This window comes from Rhineura floridana, chromosome 15 (genome assembly GCF_030035675.1).
Source record: "Rhineura floridana isolate rRhiFlo1 chromosome 15, rRhiFlo1.hap2, whole genome shotgun sequence".
Lineage (NCBI taxonomy): Eukaryota > Metazoa > Chordata > Lepidosauria > Squamata > Rhineuridae > Rhineura > Rhineura floridana.
Window position 1 is genome coordinate 18,595,020 of NC_084494.1, and position 21,928 is coordinate 18,616,947.

Below are 21,928 nucleotides of genomic sequence, written 5' to 3' on the forward strand. Positions count from 1 at the left end.
CTGAACACTTGCCGAGGGCTTTTGCTCTGACAGCCCCATAAAAATAGATCTGAGGGCTGCAGGTTGCCCACTCCTGCTGTAATCCATAAAATACTGATGCGCTTAGAATAGCCATACCTTTTGAGAATTAGTAAAACTCAAACTTGTCACAATTGGTAAATAAAGCCAAGTGCCCTACTTACCCGGCCACTGTGCTTTAGATCATGCCAGCAAGATTAATATATCCCAATAAAACTCTGGCCCCTGGATGAAAGTCCCTTTTGGGAGCTAGACCAGAGAAAAGGTTAATAACGTCTTACCCATTGAATATGCAGACTTGTTTACTGCCTCAATACAGGCTGCATTTTATAGGGCAGGTTTTTATTTTCCTCCTGTGAGTCACTGTTGATTTCATTCACAGCCAAAGTCAGGCCAGAACGACCTTGTGAGGTTGTTGCTATGTGTTAGCAAAGAAAGAAAGAAAGAAAAGGTGAATAAAAAGAATTAAGGGATTAAATCCAATATTGGAGGCATGTATTTCAGCAAACGTTTGGCATACTTACTATAGTAACATCTTTGGAAGTGATAAAAACAATGGTACTAACGGTCCAACTCCCGATTTGGATTTGTTGACAGCCCTTAAAGAATGGCCCCCGGTTACAGAACAAGAAGTGAGCAAACTTATTCATGTCCTAGCGGCAGGGAAAGCACCTGGTGTGGATATGATCCCACAGAGGTTTTTAAGAGTATTTCCGAACGGTGGACTCCTCTCTTGGCTAAATTATTCTCCTGTATTAATACCACAGGGGTTTTCCCCAAGGGATGGAAATTGACTATAATACTTCCAATTTATAAGAAAGGAGATAAATCTAAACCTTAGAACTACCGACCAATTAGTTTATTGGATGTCAGCTCTAAGATTTATAGTCACATCCTCCTCCAGAAGTTGACAGGCTGGGCAGATGAAAATAATATCCTTCATCAGGAGCAAACTGGATTTAGGAAAGGCCATAGCACACTAGCCCAGATATTTGTGTTACATCATTTAATTCATAAATATACCAGTGGTCCTTCTAGGAGGCTTTTTGCTGCTTTTCTTGGCTTCTCCTCAGTCTTTGACTCAATCAATAGGAACTGACTGTGGGATAAGGGACTAACATTGATAAAAGACTGTTGTTTCTGATTCGGGAACTTTACACAAATACAATTACGAGGGTAAGAGTCAGCACAGATGGAAGACTGACAGAGGAAATTTGTACAATCAAAGGAGTTAAACAAGGCTGTTTGCTAGAGCCCCTTCTGTTTAATCGTTATATTAATGACATGATAACTGAGTTAAACCCCCCAGAGCATTTCCCTCCATCAATAGGTAACCGTAAAACTTCTATATTAATATATGGAGATGATTTGGTACTGTTATCTAGGAACAAAATTGGGCCAAAGAGAAGCTTGAATAAATTTTATGATTATTGTCAAATAGTACAGCTTGTAATTAATTATGTTAAATCTAAAGTGATGGGTTTTGGCAGATGCCCCCCCCCCAAGAATAACTGGCGGCTAGGTGGAAACAAGATAGAATAGGTTTTCTTCTTCAAGTACCTTGGAATATATTTTGACGAGAAAAAATCTTGGAACATTCTCCTACAGAATGCTAAAATAACAGCACAGAAAATAATCTGAGCTATTCTAAAAAAAAATATTCTAGGAGAGGCAGGTTGGTAAATCCAGCACTGAAAGTGTTCCTCGGGAAAGTGGCGGCCCAAATCCAGTACAGCATTGAGATCTGGGGGACAAGGCAGAAAAACTTGAAGGAGTTGGAGGTCTGCCAAAACAAGTTTCTGAGATACTTATTAGCAGTACCCCCAGGGACCCAGCCCCATTTCTTAGGACAGAGACAGGCATGGTATCAGTTAAAGCTAAGGATCAGAAGACCACCTTCCAAAGCTCTACTTGAGAGAACAATGGAGGAAGGGTGGATGGGTCAAGCTATGCCAAGAGTTGCTGAGCTTTAAAACCTCCCATCAGATATTTTTATCATCCTGGGAATCAAAAATAAATTGAGAGATTGGATACACAGGATGGATAATAATCAGGATTTAGATTTAATCAAATCCTCAGATTGTTCTTATTGGTATTGTTTGTTGAAAACAAACCATGAAAGAGCTCATTATCTACAAATGCTTACCTTTGCTTCTCTGAGAACCGTATTCACAGAATTACGATTTCAGACTATGCCCTCAGCTTTTTTGGATGGAAGATATAGGGGTGTTCCAAGAAATCTACGGCTCTGTATTTGTGGTGGGGGAGAGGTAGAGGATTTCACACTACTTAATATACTATCATTTATATCAAATTCCCAGGGAGAGATTCCTGGGACAGATTTTGACATCTCTACCGGGTGAGACTACCTTTGTGAAAGTATGTTGGTTACTGTCAGATTGTGATCCATATGTTACATACAAAACAGCTTTCTTTGCTCAGGCAGCAAAACATATTTGTGCAATTACTTTGAGTGTGATTGAAGTGGATTCTAAAGAGGATTTGTTAAATTGAATTTGTCTGTACTTTGTTATTATATACATATTTTTTTACTTGGTTTGTAATGGCTTTTAGTCAAATACAATAAAATGATGATGATGATGAATAAAAAGAATTGGGACAAACTTTCAGCACCTTCGATAGCCCCTTGAAAGTGCTGACTAAAACCCGGAGTGGATCCATTGCCCCACTGACTTTGGAGCCACCATTGGCTAAAATACTTGGGGATGTCAAATGCTTCCCTATCAGGCTAAATTCCTCTAAACCTGCTGGCGGTGCACACAGATGAGGGGTTATTGTACCACCCTGCCAAGGCTTAGGTTGCCATCTGTCATTTCTTAAGGTTTCCTGAAAAGCAAGGATTCCACTAGAATAGCTAGTAAGTGTTAGGAATTCTGGACATTCACCTCCTGCCACTTCATAGATGTGTTTTGTTCTTCATTTGTCAGAGAGGAGGGTGCTCCAGAGTCCAGAGAGAATGAAAAGGAGCAGGAGGGAAGTGATGTCTTTGAAAGACATCCTAGACTTTTCATAAGCCCCCCCCCCTCTGTATGTGGGTGTGTGTTTTGAAGTTAAGGAGGGGAGCAATCAGCGACTGTATTCTGAACGAACTCTGGTATCTGAGCCATTTTCAAAGGCAGCTCCATGTCTGACTCATTGCAGTAGTCTAGCATCAAGGTTATCAGGGGATGGATAATTGTCACCAAGATCTCTCTGCCCTGGCATGTACACGTTATTTGGCCAGAGAACTGCATCACAAATATAGATGAGTGCAAACTGCAAAATATAATTATGTTTCATTTCACATATTGCTTTGGAATGTGTGAAATAGTTTCTCATTAAGATACAAATAAAAGCAAATTTACACCCCACCCCTAGTTCTGAGATATTACAGTTGTATCCCACCCATCCTCCAAGTAGGTTAAGGAAGCTCATAAGTACTCATTCCATTTTATCCCCATGACAACCCTCTGAGATACAATAGGTCACACTGAGAGCTAGTGAGCTGCACAGGCCACTCAGTGAACTTTATGTCTGAGCAAGCATTTGAACCCAGGTCTCCCCACTACATCCATTGGCTCTTATGTTCATTCTGTTTGTTTAACTTCTCTATGCCCTAATTTCCCCACATGAATAAAGGAAAATCCTAGCTATGGTGTGCTTTGAAATCAATATCTCAGACATGTTGTGCTAAACATTTGTCAGCTAGCCTAAGGGGTGGAAAAAGATAACAGCTAGCACAGTTCACAACCCTAGAGCATAAATGTGTGAAATTGGCATTTCAAAGGATAGAACTAACACTTTGGAGGAATTGAAGAAAAGGACTGCAAGATAGCTGAGACATCATCATCACAGCAGCAGGAAGTAAGATAAGGGATGGTTATATAATTGCAGTCTTAAAACAAAACAAAACACTTGACCCCGTCTTAAACATCAAGCATAGGAACCTGGTGGTCCTCCAAATGTTAGTGGACTTGAACTTTCATCAGCCAGCATAGCCAATGGCCAAGAATGATGAGAGGTGTAGTCCACCAGCATCTGGAGAACTGAGGTTCCTCATCCTAGCTAAATTCACTCATGGAAAAGTCCCATTGACTTCAGTGCAGCTTGCATCTAATCAGGGATGGAATTTGTAGGGTAGGGAGAAGAGACTGCCTACCTTGATATTCTATTCCTTCCTAGCTATAGCCTTCCTAGCTATTATGATCTTGGGTCTTAGGATTTAACTTTTTACTTGTGCTTAGGTTGTTGTTATTTTTTAAACTTCTAAGTTACCCTTCCAACATTCAGCCTCATTGGTTGAACAGGTGTTCTACTATCTGTCCCCACCCCCAAATGCCTGTGTGAAGAGATGGACCTTCAACTAATGTTAAAAATAATAATTAGTGAGGGAGACAACTGAACCTCCAATGGGCGGGAGTTCTACAAACTGGGAATCACAACAGAGAAGGTCCTGTCCTATGTCCCTGAATAGTAGGCAGCATCCAATGGTGGGACCACCAAAAGGGTCTCCCCTGTAGATTGGGTTGGCCCATACAAAAGAGGCACTCATACAAGTAACTGTGTCCCAAGTTATTTAGGGCTTTGTATGCCAAGATCAACACCATGGGCCCAGTAGCAGATCCTTCTTGTGCTGCTCACAACTCTGGCAGAAGCATTTTGCATCAGCTGCAGCTTCTGGGCCATTTTCAAGGGTAGTCCCATGGTGAGCACATTGCGGTAATCTAACGGTGAGGTTACCAGAATATGGGTGACATTGGCCAGGCTATTTTGATTCAAGAAAGGCTATAGCTAGCAGACCAGGCAGAGCTGGACATAAGCACTCCTAACTATTGAAGCCACTTGGGCCTCAAGTGACAAAGCTGGGTATAGAAGTATCCATAAGCTACATTCATGCTCCTTCAGGGGGAGTGAGATTCCATCCAGAACAGGCTGTATCTCCAGTTCTTGGACATGGAAACTGACTACCAGCAGTACTTCTGTCTCACTGGAATTCAGTCTGAATTTATTGACTCTCATTACTACCTCCGTGCATTCATCCAACTCTTGCATGACCCTACCTGATGATGAGAAAGAGCTGGGTGCCATCAGCATGCGATGGCATGGATAGAAGTTTCTCAGTGTTTAACCTTTTACTTTTCTTAGGGTAACAGAAAACGATATAAATATTTTTAAAAATCAATGTGCAGTTTACCATATGCACATACCATTACAACAGGCTACAGAGCTCCTCAAAATAAATGCATTGGTCTTTCCTCTAAAAAGCTCAAGTCAGAGTACATGGGCTTTCCCCCTCCCTCATTTTATCATCTCAACAGCCCTATGAGGTAGGTTAGGCCAGCCTTTCCCAACCAGTGTGCCTCCAGATGTTGTTGGACCACAATCCCCATCTTTCCTGACCATTGGCAATGCTGGCTGAGGCTGATGGGAGTTGTGGTCCAACAACATCTGGAGGCACACTGGTTGGGAAAGGCTGGGTTAGGCCGAGAGGGAGTGAATGGCCCACATTCACCTACTGAGTTTCATAGCTTAGCAAGAATTTGAACCTGGGTCTCTTCAGTCATGTGGTCTGTGAGGAAGGGCCACAGTTTGGCATAAAGTGTTGGGTGCTTCAGCTGTAGAAGCATAATTCTTCTTGAGTTCGAATTCCACTTCTGCTTCTAAAAACATAGGAAGATATGTTCCTGAATTAGACCAAAGCTCCATTGAGGAACATACGAAGTTGCCTTGACTGATTGGACCATCTAGTTATTGTCTACATCAGGGATGGGGAACCTGTGGCCCTTTCAGATGCTGCTGGCCTACAACTCTCATCATTCTTCACTGCTGACCATGCTAGCTGGGGCTGATGGAATTTGGAGTCCAACAACATCTCGAAGGCCACAGGTTCCCCATCCCTGGTCTACGCCACTGGTCTTCAACCAGTGGGTTAGGACCCACTGGTGGGTTGCCACCTGACCTAAGGTAAGTTGCAGCAGCAACACTACCACTGTATAAATATCTGGGGTATAATTCAAAATAAGGTCCCCAAATGCATGTTTGAGTCCCTAGTCTGAAAAGGTTGAGGACTATTAGTTTACGTTGACTGGCAGTGGCTCTCCAGCGTTTCAGACAGGGACATTCCAAGATATACCATCCTGGGCTCCTGCTGGGAGGAAGGGTGGGATATAAATCAAATAATTAATAAACAAACAAGCAAACCAACCAACCAACCTCCTGGAGATGGTGGGGATTGAACCTGGGGCCTTCTGCATCCAGTGTGTTTCCCTACAGTTAACATAGTGAATTAAAGGACAGTAGAATGTCTGAAAACATAAGGTTATGTCTGGGAAGATGTCATAACCAGTGGTGGCTGGTGCTCATTGGGATTGGTGGGGCAGAAGACAGGGAGCCCAAACAATAGGTGGAACCAGAGCCAATGACAGACAGAGCTAACTAATTCTGGTTTGGTCCGCATCCTCCTACCAGTTACGTTCTACAAGGGCAACATTGAGATTAAGTTGATGGGCAGGCACTGCCACCCCTTAAACTGGATGAAAGTAAGAAGTTGGGCAGGTGGGGGCTGGCTGAGGGCAGAGTGAAGTTGGTGGGGCAGTGCCCCATTAGCCCTAATAGATCAGCCTCCATTAGTAAATGGATGTCTGGGAAGCTTGGCTACTCAAGGCTCCTGGGCATGTGTTTATTTGCTATCCATAGAATATATTCAGATTATATTGTGTGTTCACTCAAGGATCAAGTGGTGGATGAGCTCAAACACTATTCCCCCCCTTTTAAAAATTACTCTACTGCTTGTATTTGGTAAAGAGACCATCCACGTAAACCTCACAAGATGACAGAAGCTTTGGATATCCACTTTGTTAGAAAAAAGGACTGAAAAGAAAACAGTAGTCATTGTTGTTCCATTATATAGTCTGATTGTGTTTGTAGAACACTGCGTGCTGTTGTGATTACTGCATCTTTAAATGATATGAGAGAGCTGTAAAAAAATGCACACCCCAAAAAAGGTCTAGTGAAAGGTTTAAGCCCTTGCCAGCATTTACCTTAGGAAAAAGAGGCGTGTCATGATGGAGAGTTCCAAAATTATAAACAACATGGGAACAGTAAATGGAGAGAAATGTCACAATCTTGTACCTCAGGGTCATCCAACGATTTTGACTGGCTGTAGGTGGCACTGTCAGTCAGTTCTATAGTCTAACAAGCTGGCAAAATTAAATACTCCAAAGCATCAACTGAGCGATGGAATCCATTGCTATAGACCAAGGTGGGCAATCTTATTTTGACTTCAGGGTTGCATCCCCTTGGGCAAAATCTGTTTATTTATTTATTATTGCATTTACATACCAGCTTTTCACCAAGAAGCTCAAGATGTCATACATCATTCTCCCCCTCCCATTTTATCCTCACAACAACCTAGTGAGGAAGATAAGGCTGAGAGGCTATGGCTTGCTCAAAGTCACGCAGGTGAGGTTCATGGCACAGTGAGGACTGGAACCTTGGTGTCCGAGGTCATGGTCCGACACTAATCACTATAACACACTGGCCAGACGATGGTGGAGGATGGAGCCAAATCCAGAAATCGGTGGGGCCAGAACCAAAACTGGGCAGGACCAATCTTTCCTTCGTTCTTTCTGTCTCTCTTTCTGCCACCCCCTGCTACAGGGATAAGTAACCTGTGATGTACACCAGATGTTACTGTTCTACAACTCCCATAATCCCTGGCCAATGATTATGCTGGCTGGGGCTGATGGGAGTTGGAGTCCAATGACATCTGGAAGGCCTCAGATTCCTCATCCCTGCCCTTCCCCCTCCCTCTTCCTCCCCACCCAGTGGGCTTCTGCAAGAAGGTTGATTGCTCTTGCCAAAAGTCTGAACTGATCCTTTGCTCAGAACTTTGAAAATTAGGTAAAAGGAGATGCATGTTCCCCACCCCTGCTGCAGGCTATTGCGATGCCCAGTAGTGTATGTAGGTCAGTAGCAGAGCAGCTGCTTTGAATGCGTTCTGCTACGAAGGCCCTCCTCCGGGTTCCAACTCACAGGGAGGCCCGGAGGGTGATGACAAGATCTAGGGCCTTCTCAGTGGTGGCCCCCGAACTATGGAACAGTCTCCCTGAGGAAGTACGCCTGGCGCCGACTCTGCTCTCCTTCCGGCGCCAGGTCAAAACCTTCCTATTCTCTGAAGCATTTTAAGTTACACTGATTTAATTTTAAAAATGTTTATTGTATTGGATTGTTGATTGTATTTTAGTATTATTTTGTTATTCATTGTATTTTTATGCTATTTTATGTTCACCGCCCAGAGAGCTATTGCTAGTCGGGCGGTATATAAATTTAATAAATAAATAAAAATAAATAAATAAATGCAAAAGACCCCAGGTTTAATCCCCAGCATCTCCAGATATGGCTGGACATGTCCCCTATCTGAAATCATGGAGAGATGCTGTCAGCCAGTGTAGATAATATTGAGCTAGATGGACAAATGGTCTGACTCAGTATATGGGGTATAGCAAGTTTCGTCTCTCTGTGCAGCTCCATCTTTTCATAGCTGTTGCTGCTGCTGTCCACTTGCTTATCCTGTCCTTCCAGGCTCAGCTCTACTATTCCACTATTCTACGGCCTGCCATCTGTCAGGTATGCTTTAAGTTGGATTCCTGCACTGAGCAGGGTGTTGGGCTCAATGGCCTTATAGGCCCCTTCCAACTCTATTGTTCTATGAGTCTATCATTCTATGATCCTAATCTACACCACTGCCCAGAGAGAGAACAAGATGAGCAGAACCACCTCCCCACTCCTTTTTTTCCTAGTGGGAGACCCATAGCTCAGTGGTAGAACATCTGCCTTGCATGCAAAATGTTCAGGGTTCAGTTCCTGGCATCTCCAAGCTGCCGCCCTAGGCTACTTTTTGGAGGAAGAGCAGAAGTATAAATTTCATAAGAAATAAAATAAGTAGGGCTGGAACAGACCCCTTTCTGAACCCCCGGAGAGCCACTCTCAGTCATTATAGAGCCAAGCTTCACCTCCCCACACACACTATTTGAAAATTGCTATAAGTCTTGGTGGACCATTTAATGATTTTTTTTTGCCTGTTGTTTAGTAATTGTAATGTGCTGTGCTTGATGCTAAAGTACTTTAAAACTGTATATAGAATTCAGATTTTAATACATTACAATACAATATGAAATAAAAGAAGCAATAAAACACAATTAAAAACAAATATGAATATTTTTACACATTGACTATTATCCTTTTCTATAAACAGACAACTCTCTCTCTCTCTCTCTCTCTTTTATGGGCACTCATTTAACTATTCCCATTTTTTCTCGTTGCTTCCTTTGTTCCCAGTTATTGACTCGCCACTCCTTTCATCGCTGTGTTAGCCTCTTTTCCCTGCAAAGTCGCCACCATGGACCACCTGAATGGAGCTCTTTGGGAACCCTGGATGTGATATAGATAATGCCTGACTTTGCTGGAGGCTGTATGCTTCCAAATACCAGTTGCTGGAAACCGCAAGAGGGGAGAAGGCTGTTGCACTCAGGTCTTGCTTGCGAGATTTCTAGAGGCACCTGGTTGGCCACTGTAAGAACAGGATGCTAGACTATATGGGACATGGCCTGATCCAGCAGGGCTCTTCTTATGTACTTATGAGCTTGATGGGCCAATGGTTTGACTCAGCATATGTTTGTGCAACTGAGAGAGGGCAGATAAGCAGGCAGTGAGCAAGGAGGTGGAGTACCAGGGCCAGGTAGCTCTGGGATCAGGGTGGGGGCCTCAACAGATGCCAGACAATCCCAGCCCATGGCAGTGGATCCAGATGTGAGTCATGACCCATCAACTGGGTGAAAAACACAATCTATGAGATACAGGATACCCAAAGCCACCAGACCTTTCCCCAGCTCCAAGTTTCGTATTGTAGCTTTCATAGTTACTAGGCAACTCTAAATGTAATCAGCACTCCAAAACTCAAACTCAGTTGAAAATATTACGTTTGAGTAATATTGAGTGTATATAATCCTTTTTGGTCCTATCCTGGGTGGCTTTAAAAGAAATTACTTGTGCTCCTCCGCAAATGACAGGGATCTCTGTCATTCTGCTGCTGTCTAGAAAACTGACTCGGCAAGAAGTGATTTGTTACAATTCTCAACATGCTCATTATTAAATTTGTCAATTCTACTAATCATATACAGATTAGCCATGGCTTTTGAACATGCAGCCTTTTCAGAAGGGCCTTTGATCAGCGCCGATGAACCACATTTTCTCAGGAGACTTGGCTGCCACAAGATGTGGAGATGGACACTAAGTTGGATGGCTCTAAAAGGGCATGAGATAAATTCATGGACGATAAGGCTATGCCCAGAAGTAGCTCACTGGCTCAGGCAGAGCCTCTACACTAATTTCCTGGCAGATGGGTCGCTGTTGCTTGCTGGGAAGGAGAGGGGAATGAACGAGCTGGTGGGGAGGTTACTGCATTGCAAAGTCACTGACAGGAGCACCAGATTGACTCCACTGGTGCATTTACACTGCAGTGACCTCCCTGACTCCTCTGTCATCTCCCTTTTGGTAGACAGTAGCAACCCACCTGCCAGCAAACTAGTAAAGTGGCTCCATTTCGCCCAGCAAGCTATGCCTCTGAATTCTATTTGCTGGTGATCATGATCATAGTGAGGGCTATTTGCTGTCCTGCTGGTAGGCTTCCCATAGACATTTGCCTGGCCACTGTGACTAGACAAGCCTTTGGTCCCATCCTGCAAAGCTCTCCTTTTATTCTTACCTTCTCAAGAGGCTACCTGCACACAGATCTAGTTTCAATGGTCCCTGAATAATTCACTCTTACCCTCTTGGCTTTCCAGCAAAGTCCACCATTAGGACTTCTTGTAGGAATTGAGAGATTTATTTTTTTTTACCCATGAACAAATAACCTGATGCCATGTGATAGACATATTGGGTATCACTAATTTGAATGTTTCAGTGCTAGCCCCACAATAGGTTTGTGAGAAAAGAAAGTAATAAAATTATATATATATATATATATATATATATATATATATATATATATATATATATATATATATATATATATATATAAAATTATGATTACTTCTTATGTGCCCTTCAATGTCCCAGTGCGGGTTGCAACAATATAAAATTACAATATTAAAACCAGTTAAAACAGGTACAATGGAAGGAGACAGAGCGAGAATGGTGAGCTTATCATTATGCTCTCTGCATGGTGGAAGTAATGACAAAAATACAGAGGAGCCTTTGAAATCTATCAAAGCATCAGAATTGCCACTGCATTTTCAGCCAGACTGGGGAAAAATAATCATACATTCCTGTTCTCTGTTCTTCTGAATTAAAATTGCTCAATTCATTAACATTAGTAGTTCCAACAGTTAGGCATGGGAGGGATATGGTGGGAAGCAAAGGACTGTTGATTAGAGCTTTTGGTGGTACCAGCCCAACCTAGATAATTATGACAAAGTGCTTCGATTGTATCTTTAAACAGCTTCCAAGAATGAAAATGTTTCAGTCTAAAACTAGCTTGGTGGATCTCTCTGTGGAGAGAATTCCAAAGCTGTAGTGCCACCACTAAAAAGGCCTTGTTCCTGTTACCCACCAACCAAATTCTTGTCACTGATGGGACAGAGATCAGGACCTATAAAGCTGATCTTAGGGCTTGGGTAGGTGTGTAGAGGTGCAGGCAATCTTTAAGATTACTTGGTCCTCGCCATTGAGGCATCTCAATGACAACAGTGGGAGGAAATGAGTTATTAACCAATGCCATTGGTGTGTAGGATAGGTGTAAAATATGGTGCTTTGCTCCCACCAGCATTTAGTGGCTGCAGTTTGGACAAAGGTTCTGAAGTGCCTTTAAAGGCAGCTCCGCAAAGAGAACATTGCAGTAATTTGGTCTGGAATGGGGAACCAGGGGCCTGGGGCTAAATATGGCCCTCCGAGCCCCCCTGTCTGGCCCCCAGGAGTCTGCCCAGGTCACATACCCCTCCCTAGCCTCATCCCCTCCTGGCCCAGCTTTGTACTCTTCCTTAAGTATTTTTGCCTGCCTGGATAATACCTCTGACTCTGAAAATACTTCTTGCTACCCTGGGTGGAGGATAGAGAGGAGGGTGTGTGTTTGTGTAGAAACAAGCCTGCTGTACAAAGGTAAGATTTACATTTGTTTCTTTGCCCACTTTCGCCTCTGGCCCCCACCCACCACTGGCATGTGCCCCCTAGAAGGTTGCCCAGAAGAGAATGAGGCCCTTGGGTTGAAAAACGTTCCTTACCCCTGTTTGAGCCCAATGAGTGTGTGAATACTTTAGGTCAGATCTTGCATGGAACCTTTGATATATTCTAACTCCTCGATTCACATGGACTCGAGCTATCACTTTAATTACGGGGACTTAGACTGCAGTCTGGCACTCACCTACCTTGAAGTAACTTCCATCAAACTCTGTGGGACTTACTTTTGAGTAGAAATGCACAGGATTGCACTGTTAGTAACTCTTGCCTCCTTTTTACACTGAACCTCATACAATGAGTTCTTCAGAATCCTCATAATTCCAGTTTTCATTTTGGGGGGAGATGAAGTAACTAGTCCTAACTGTAAGTAGACTTTGAAGGTAAAGGTGTCCCCGCACTTGTAGTGCGAGTCGTTTCCGACTCTTAGGGTGCCGTCTTGCAACGTTTACTAGGCAGACCGTATATATGGGGTGGGATTGCCAGTTCCTTCCCGGCCTTGCTTCACCCCCCAGCATATGCCGGGTACTCATTTTACCGACCACAGATGGATGGAAGGCTGAGTGGACCTTGACCCCTATTACCGGAGATTCGACTTCCTCCTTCCGTTGGAATCGAACTCTGGCTGTGAGCAGAGCTTCGGCTGCGTTACCGTCGCTTACCACTCTGTGCTACGGAGGGTCTTAAGTAGGCTTTAGACTCAAATAAACAATTATGAACTCAGAAAACATGAGCGGATTCTCTAGCTGGGGATTTCCTATGTCAAATGATAGGGTCTTATAGTAGTAAGGTGTCTTGGAGATAGAAGTGGTGGAGGAGTCTGTTTTGAATGGATTGATACATGGCATTTGGCAGTTCAGACCTATTGGAGCTTAGCTTACATTGGACCGGCTCTTGCATTGAGCGCTGCCCACTTATGTCTGAACTGCTCAAGCACTGGGTTTGGGTGGTATCCAACTAACTCAGTGCAAGAATTTCTGCCTGCACAACACAACTTCCCCTCCTCTGTTCCCCTGTGTCCCTCTTAAATCTGTTCTGATGGTTCCCTCAATGCTGTGGAGAAGATTTGGGGAAGGCAGGGGCAGTGTGTGCAGGGACAGGAGAAAGGGAAGTTCTGCTGCACGAGTGGAAATCATTGTGCTGATGGATAAGTTAATTGGATACATCCCTTTGTGTTTTTTTTAAAAAGCCTGACTAATTATATGCAAAATAAAGGATGTTATACATCGGGGTGACCCTCCAGATGTTTATTTTTATTTATTTATTTATTTTATTACGTTTATATCCCATTCTTCCCGTCATAGAAGCCCAGAGCAGCCAACAGCAAGCAATAAGACCAACAAAAACACCTCTAGAATATCTTTAAAAAAATTTAAAAAAATTCTAATACAGATGTAGGCTGGGAGTTGTGGCTGAACTACAACTCCCATCAGCCCTAGCAAGCATGGCCAGTGGTCAGGGATGATGGAAGTTGTAGTTCAGCAATATCTGGAATGGCAAAGGTTCTCTAAACCTGATAATTAAGCTTCGTGTGATGCTATATTTCTGCATCATCATTTTATAAGTATTAATGCTTAAGTATTTTTACACAATTCTATGCATTGCTGTATGTATCTCATTATGTGCTGATTGCTTTAGGAAACTTAGAGTGTATGTACCCATCATTTATTTATTTATTTATTTATTTAATTACGCTTATATACCGCCCGACTAGCAACAGCTCTCTGGGCGGTGAACATTAAAAATACAATAAAAATAACACAAAACTGTACATAAAACTGTACAGTCTAAAATCAAAATATAATAATTTAGAATTAACAGGAATTAAAATGCCTCAGAGAAGAGAAAGGTTTTAACCTGGCGCTGAAAAGATGATAGTGTCGGCGCCAGGCGCACCTCCTCGGGGAGACCATTCCATAGTTCGGGGGCCACCACTGAGAAGGCCCTAGATCTTGTCACCACTCTCCGGGCTTCCCTATGAGTTGGAACCCGGAGGAGGGCCTTCGTAGTAGACCGTAGTGTACGGGCCGGTTCATATCGGGAGAGGCGTTCCGACAGATATCGTGGTCCCACGCCGTATAAGGCTTTATAGGTAAGTACCAACACTTTGAATCTGGCCCGGAAGCATATTGGAAGCCAGTGCAAACGGGCTAGCACAGGTGTTATATGCTCAGACCACTTAGTTCTTGTTAGCAGTCTGGCCGCCGCATTTTGCACTAGCTGTAGCTTCTGAATCGTCTTCAAAGGTAGCCCTACGTAAAGCGCATTGCAGTAGTCCAGACGCGAGGTTACCATAGCATGTACCACTGATGAGAGGTCCTCCTTACTCAGATAGGGACGTAGCTGGGCTACAAACCAAAGTTGGTAGAACGCATTCCGGGCCACCGAGGCTACATGAGCCTCAAGTGTGAGGGAAGAGTCTAAGATGACTCCCAGACTACGCACCTGTTCCTTTAGGGGGAGTGTAACCCCATCCAGGACAGGGTATATATCCACCATCCGATCAGAGAAACCATCCACCAACAGCATCTCAGTCTTGTCAGGATTGAGTCTCAGTTTGTTAGTTCTCATCCAGTCCATTGTCGCAGCCAGTATCATATGCAATAATTGTTCATATTTGTAGCAAAACCAGTATTAAAATAACCCACTTCTCAAGATCAAGGAGTGATATAAGAATCAGAAAAAAAATCCACGCAGAAAAGCTTGACACTGAGATGTTCAAAAAATTCCATCCCTACATAGAGGTCATCTAGTCCAGCCCCTACTCAGTACAGGATCGGTAATGCGGGATGCAACTGCAACATCTGTGACAGATGGCTGTCCACCCTCTGCTTCAATCCTTTCAGTGAAGGAGAGTTCAGTGCCTTTTGAGGCAGTGAAAGGCTCAATGCCTTTCAGAACATTAGAATCCAATGAAGCTGAATGTTGGAAGATTCAGGACAGACAAAAGAAAGCACTTCTTCACACAGTACACAGTTAAACTATGGAATTCGCTCCCACGGAAGGCAGTGATGGCCACCAACTTGGATGGCTTTAAAAGAGGATTAAGCAAATTGATGGAGGATAAGGCTACTGGCTTCACAGTCAGAGGCAGCATGCTTCAGAATACCAGTTGCTGGAACTTCCGGGAAGGGTGACTTAGCCTGTGCCTGCTTTTGAGACGGGCTCCTGCCTCAAAAGAAGCTTATTCAGATATATCAGTCAGATTTTTTTTTTTTGACTGATTAAACTTCTCCCGGGTAGGGAGAAACGAAGAGATTAACCTCAAAGCCTATTTTTGTTGGGACGACCAGATCTCATTAATTTATGGGACGAGGTCCAGCCGACGAAGGTGGGACGGATTTTCAACAACAAGCTCTATCTGATAAAGCGAACGTTCATCTTATCTTCTAAGAGAGAACGCACTAACAGGCAAGCACCCTTCTTTCTATATTTTTCTTTTACTTGACTTAAATTGTTGCTGTTTAAAAGAGATTTGCCAGATTGATCGGTTTTTGACATCTCACTGGGGAGCCATAACTTCTCTCTGCTACTCACTAATTAATAGCTTATCTCTGTTTTTGTTGCAAAAAGCTGTCCTGGATTTGCATTCTAAAGATATACACAGAAGAGGGATTTCTATTCCAGATTTTTATTTTGAAGAATATTATATTGTCTGAGACTACTCTCTTTTTGGTCTATTTTATTTTGACGAATCTGTTTCCTGACGACCGCCATTAATTGTTTCGATCCTGGGAACTGCATTTTGTTTACTTAAGCATGGAGAGATAAGGCTGTCTGCTCTGTTTATACTGTGATGTCACCAAGTTTGGAGTATTAACCCAATTGTTGCTGAAATAAGAAGTGGTTTTCCTATATTTTTCTTTTAAAATGGCAATTAAGAAAGTGGCTGAGAATCTGGAAATAACTATGTTTCAGAAAATAATGGATGAGATTGAGATAACGAAACAAAACCTGCGACAGGGTTGTAAGGAGCTGAAAATTGAATTGAGTAAAATGAAGCAGGAGATTAAAGATATAGGGGTCCCTGTGAGAGAGGTGACCCTGGAAGGGGTCCCTGTGAGAGAGGAGACCCCGGAGATTGGAACAAACGTGGAACAGGAAAAAGATTTGGAGTCTATGGACTTTAGAAACAAAATCTATTGTTTGGAGACACAGGAGATTAAAGACATAGGGGTCCTTGTGAGAGAGGAGACCCTGGAGACTGGAACAGGGGTCCCTGTGAGAGAGGAGACCCTGGAGACTGGAACAGGGGTCCCTGTGAGAGAGGAGATCCCGGAGATTGGAACAAACGTGGAACAGGAACAAGATTTGGAGTCTATGGTCTTTAGAAATAAAATCAATTGTTTGGAACTCAATGTTATCTCTGAAGAAATTAATGAAGATTCTAGAGATAAAGTTATCAATGGCATGGATAATCTTCTGGACTGGAATGATGTGATGGAGCCCAATATAGAGAAAATCTATGGAATTAACTGCAGCCATGTGACAATGGAAAAACTTTCAAGAGATGACCCAGTGTATTTTGAAAAAAAGAACAGAGATATGATTTTACAGCAGTATTTCAGCAACCTATTCAGAATGGATGGCAAGAAAATATTTGGGATAGAGGTAATTCCCATCAGACTCTTACTATATGACTATGGCTTTGACAGCAAGATTATTATGGAATACTGATAATGGAAGATTGGATACTGAAATTACTGGACTTAACAAGACTACTGAAGATGGAAGATGGAAAATGGAACTAATAGGGATAATAGAACAATGGCTACTGAAATTACTGAACCTAACAGATTCTGATGTGATGGATTAATTGAAATGTTTATTTTGACTATGGTTATGACAATAAGATTATCATAATTAGTAATGAGATGGATTAATCGATATGCTTATCTGGAAAAAAAAAATTGATAGATATATTTCTTAAAGAATTGAAACCTCTCTTTGACTTTTTGTGGAAAGAATAAAGTAATGTTTATGAGATTTGATGATTAAGTAAGATAACTACTGGAGGAAAGTGATTTTATAATATGACTTAAGAGACAGGATTGTTATATATTATAGACTTATAACTGATTTGATCTTTGACAAATGGGAAGTCAATATTTTACTCTTTATTTTTTATTTTTGTTTTTTTTTTCTTTTTTTCTTTTTGTTTAACTATTTTTGATTTTGTTTTTTGTCTTTGAATGTTTTATGATTTCGTCTTGTATGTTTTATGAAAATCTGAATAAAAATTATTGAAAAAAAAAAATACCAGTTGCTGGAAACAGCAGAAGGAGAGAGAGCTCTTCGGCTCAGGTCCTGTTTGCAGGTTTCTCATGGGCATCTGGTTGGCTACTGTGAGAACAGGATGTTGGACTAGATGGGCCAGTGGCCTGGTCTAGCAGGGTTCTTATGAGGTAGTCCAATCCACTGTCAAACAGCTCTTTACATTAGGAAGTTCCTTCTAATGTTTACTCTGAATACGCGTCCCTACAATCTCCACCCACTGGTTCTCATCCTGCCCTCATGAGCCATAAAAAACAAGTCTCCTTCATCTCGGGATAGTCTTGGAATGGGAAATTTTCATCCAGTAAAGGTAAATAGTCCTTATAATGTTCTGCAGGTGTGGGGAATCTTTGGCCCGCCAGATGTTGCTGAACTGCAGCTCACATCATCCCTAGCCATTCCTTCTCAATTTGTGCATTCCTTAACACAAGCTGAAACACAACCGTCCTTTGAAATTCTCACTTCTCAGGATTTTGCAATGCAGTTCTCCAGCCAAGTAATATGTACAAAAACGTATATACTAGGGTAAAGCGTGCCCCAAAGTACACACATTAATGAAAGGAACATGCAAAAATGCATTGTATTAAGGGAAATATTGCTTTAAAATGTGTACATAACACAAAATTGCATTAAAATGTATTTCTTAGAAGAAGTTTGCATTTAAACACTGACAAATTTTCATGAGGATTTAAAAAAACATTCACAGACTGATGTGGAAATCTGGAGAACTGAATTTAAAATCAGAAAAATGAGAAACTGAAAAAACCAAGTGATAGATCCATCCATCCCTATTGCTGGGCTGATGGGAGTTGTTCAGGATCATAAGACCTTGCTGGATCAGGCCAATGACCCATCTAGTCCAGCATCATGTTCTTACAGTGGCCAATCAGATGCTTATAGGATGACCAAAGCAGGACCTGCACACTCTCCCCACTTGTGATTTCCGGCAACTGGCATTCAAAGGCATACTACCTCCAGTGAGGTAGGGGGGAGGAGAAAGTTCTCCACCCCTGTTGCAATGACTCCAAATTACAGTACTTATAGCACCAACAATCTACTGTCTCACCACAATAACCACCAGAGATCACACATTGTCCAGCAATCTTTGCTTCAGAATTTGTTGGGGGGAGAGATATGCAAAGAAAATCATTGAACACATAGGTATGTGCTTTGCATATTTAATGCCATAAGTACGATTTGATTTTTTTCCAGCCATAGAATTCGATGACTCTGTCATGCAAAGTTCAAAATCTCCTGACTTGGAATGTTGTGTTAGTAAATGGCAGTCTTGCCAAAGCTTCCACTCTTGCCAAATACAGAGGCTGGATGTGAATCTCATTATGACTTTTTGAGATTGCTGCACACATAAATACAGATCACTTCTGCCTACATTCTTGGATATTCCACACTAAGCGTGACTCAGAAATAGCATAGAAAAACCACACGGGCACCAGAGTTCTCTCCAATTTGCCCCCCCCAAATAAATGTGTGAATAATGACTAATAGCCTCCCAGCTTACCATGATTTTCATGAGATGGGGGCCTGTGCAGATGTATGCATGTGTTACAAAATATGTAACTTGAATTCAAAAAGCTGCAGTGGGTAGAACTCTTGTTTGCCAAAAACATTTAACACAGGGGTTGTTAACCTGTGGTCCATGGGTCCTTTGGGAGTGCATGGATGAGCTTCAGGGGGTCTGAACCAGGCACACAAAAATCATTTTCCAATGCAATGCAATAAATTTATTTATTTGTTTGTTTATTTATGTTTATTTATGGGGTTCCATGGCTTTCATCAGATTCTCAAAGGGGTCCATAATCCAAAACTGATTAAGAATCACTACTTTAACACTTGAGGAACTTGCTTTCATAAAGGCTCTTTCTGAGCACAAGAGAAGCTCATAAAAATAGTGCAAAACAGCATTTTTTAGCATGACTCTTCTCCATAACTCTAGGCATGAGAGTAGAAGGTCCATAGCTCAGTGGCAAAGCACATACTTTGCATGCCAAAGGTCCCAGGTTCAATCAACCCCCAAGATTTTTAGAAGACCTCTGCCTATGCTCCCCAAGCTACTACCACTCAAAGTTGAAATATTGAGCTGGATGGAACAATAGTTTGACTTGGTATACAAAGAAGTTTCCCATGTGCATTAGACAAGAATCATTTTTGATGGCATGGAGTAAGCATTTAAGCACACTGATGATTAATGAACAGAGTTTATTACATAAGATTGTGATTTCATTGATACTTTTGCTGACTGGTATGGTTACCTCTGACACACCAGCAAGAGGCACCTGCTGTTGTACATGTCTCCCTGCAATTAAAAGACTACATTGTTTATTTATTTCGTTTATGAATTGCTTCCCATAAAACATCCCAAAATGAATTAATAATAAAAACATACATAAAAACAATTTCAATCTCAATTATTATGAACCAAATCAAGAGCTGAAGGGACACACCATGTTCAAGATAAGTATATGCTTTGCACACTTATGCTCACTTGCATTGCTACAAAATCAAAACTGGCACCCTCTCACTCAAGCACATATGATCATCTCAACAGAACAAATCCTGTTCCCCGCTTCACAAACACAGAGATAAATATGTCTAATATTCATTGTGCAGTTGGTCTCTGATAGAAACAACATCATTAGCAAGGTAATGTGCTTTCTGTTATGAGATGCTCCTTTCATTCAGTTCTGTCCACATATAGGAAGGACAGAAGAATAGAACCATAACCCACACTTAGAATTAAAGCCCCACACAACGATCTGCCACTGCCTGTTCCTACCCCCATAATAACAACATATGACCCTCTATTATACACATACACATATACACATTCACATTGCAATTCTATACACAGTAAGAAAGCCCCATTGAATCCAGCTTCTGGGCTGACTTGTATAGGATTGCACTGGAAGTCACAACTTTCTCTTGCAGCATAAAGAAATCTTTGACTTCTACCCTCCTTCTCTGGTTCCTTTAGTGTAGTAACCTATGGCTCAATGTGCACACACAGACACAAAAAAGACGCTCAGCCAATCCAACATGCTCTGGTTTTCTTAGGTGAGAGTGTACTTAATGCAGCACACTACATTCACTTACATGCACAGTCTGCATTATCACATACATTCTCTCCCCGCACACTTTTCTTTACGATTGTGTTACACATCAATCTGTGAACAGACACACATGCACACACACACAGTCCCTGAGATTGTATTATAAGCACACTGTTTTCTCTCCAAGTTAGTGCTACACACAGTTCTATTGATCTTCCTACACATACACAGCATTGCCTCTTGCTTTTCATGCTGCTCTTGTTGCCTATATGGTGTGGGGCACCAAGCCAAGAGGAGGCATGTATAGAACTTTCTCATGGAAGCAGCTGGGGCTACACACCCAGAGCCGATTCCGCCCTTACCTGACAATGCCGTACATGACCAGGATGTTCCCCAACAGCCCCACCACGCAGACGACGGAATAGAGGGCGGTGATGGCAATGGCTATGATGATTGAAGTCGTGTTCTTGATCGGAGATTGACTCGTGGCGTTGGAGGTCGTGAGAGAAGTCGAGTCGAAGTCTTGAAAGGTGCTATTGTAGGGCAAATCGGGGAAGGGTTCAGCACCGGGAAAGGTGGACGGCTCCATCGCTGCTGGGAGCCTCTGTGCAGAGGGGTCTCACTTCACAGGCTGGCTCGGAGCTGTCCCGTCTTGATGGTGCTGAAACAAGTCCCTGCTCTCTTTCTCTCTCTCTCTCTCTCTTTCTCTCTCTCTCTCTCTCCTTGCAAAGTACAACCAAATAACATCAAAACTTATAAAGCGGGATGGGGATGGGATTGGCTACTTAGGTAAAACCAGACTCTCTCAAGAGCAACTATGTTGCACAGTAAGGTCTGACATCCCCTCCAGCCCTTCTGCACTCGCTCTCCTACAGATACAGCACTGCATTACCTCTCTCCGCCTGCAGCTCAGTATCTGAACACTGGAAACTGTGAATCTGCAAGCTCTCCTAATGGATGTGATTTCTTGTTTTTTTTAAAAAAGGGGGGGAGTCTGACATCTCCCTTGGACGTCGGGAGCGACATACGGAGCTGCAGATTAAAGGGAGGGGGGCTGTCAATCAAAACCCTTTAAGAATTGGTGGGAAGAGCAATACATAATTTTACACATTGCTCTCATCTGCCTTGGAAATGCTCTGCCTTTGGCTAATGTGTTCTTCTTAGGGTGTTACTGATATTATTAGAAATCTCTAATAGATACCAACAGTGAAGGCATCTGTTAGTGATATTTACCTGCGTTTGAAGGAGGGGCAGAGGAGGAGGGAGAAAAGGCTTCCAGTGAATTAACTGTGAAACATCTAAGTAAAATAGGTGCTTCCTGTTTTTTTGTTTTTTAT

The 21,928-nt window shown here is 42.4% G+C and overlaps 1 protein-coding gene across 3 annotated transcripts in view; it reads right to left on the reverse strand.

Moving 5' to 3' along the window:
- The window catches only part of OPRD1 (opioid receptor delta 1), a 63,973-nt gene extending 42,793 nt beyond the window's left edge, over positions 1-21,180 (reverse strand). For 2 of the 3 annotated variants that reach the window (XM_061596421.1, XM_061596420.1), the window contains exon 1: positions 20,954-21,180. In XM_061596421.1, the coding sequence (XP_061452405.1) occupies positions 20,954-21,180 (227 nt within the window). The remainder of the gene's footprint in view (positions 1-20,953) is intronic. The other variant, XM_061596422.1, reaches the window with a different exon arrangement.
- Positions 21,181-21,928: the final 748 nt, after the last annotated feature.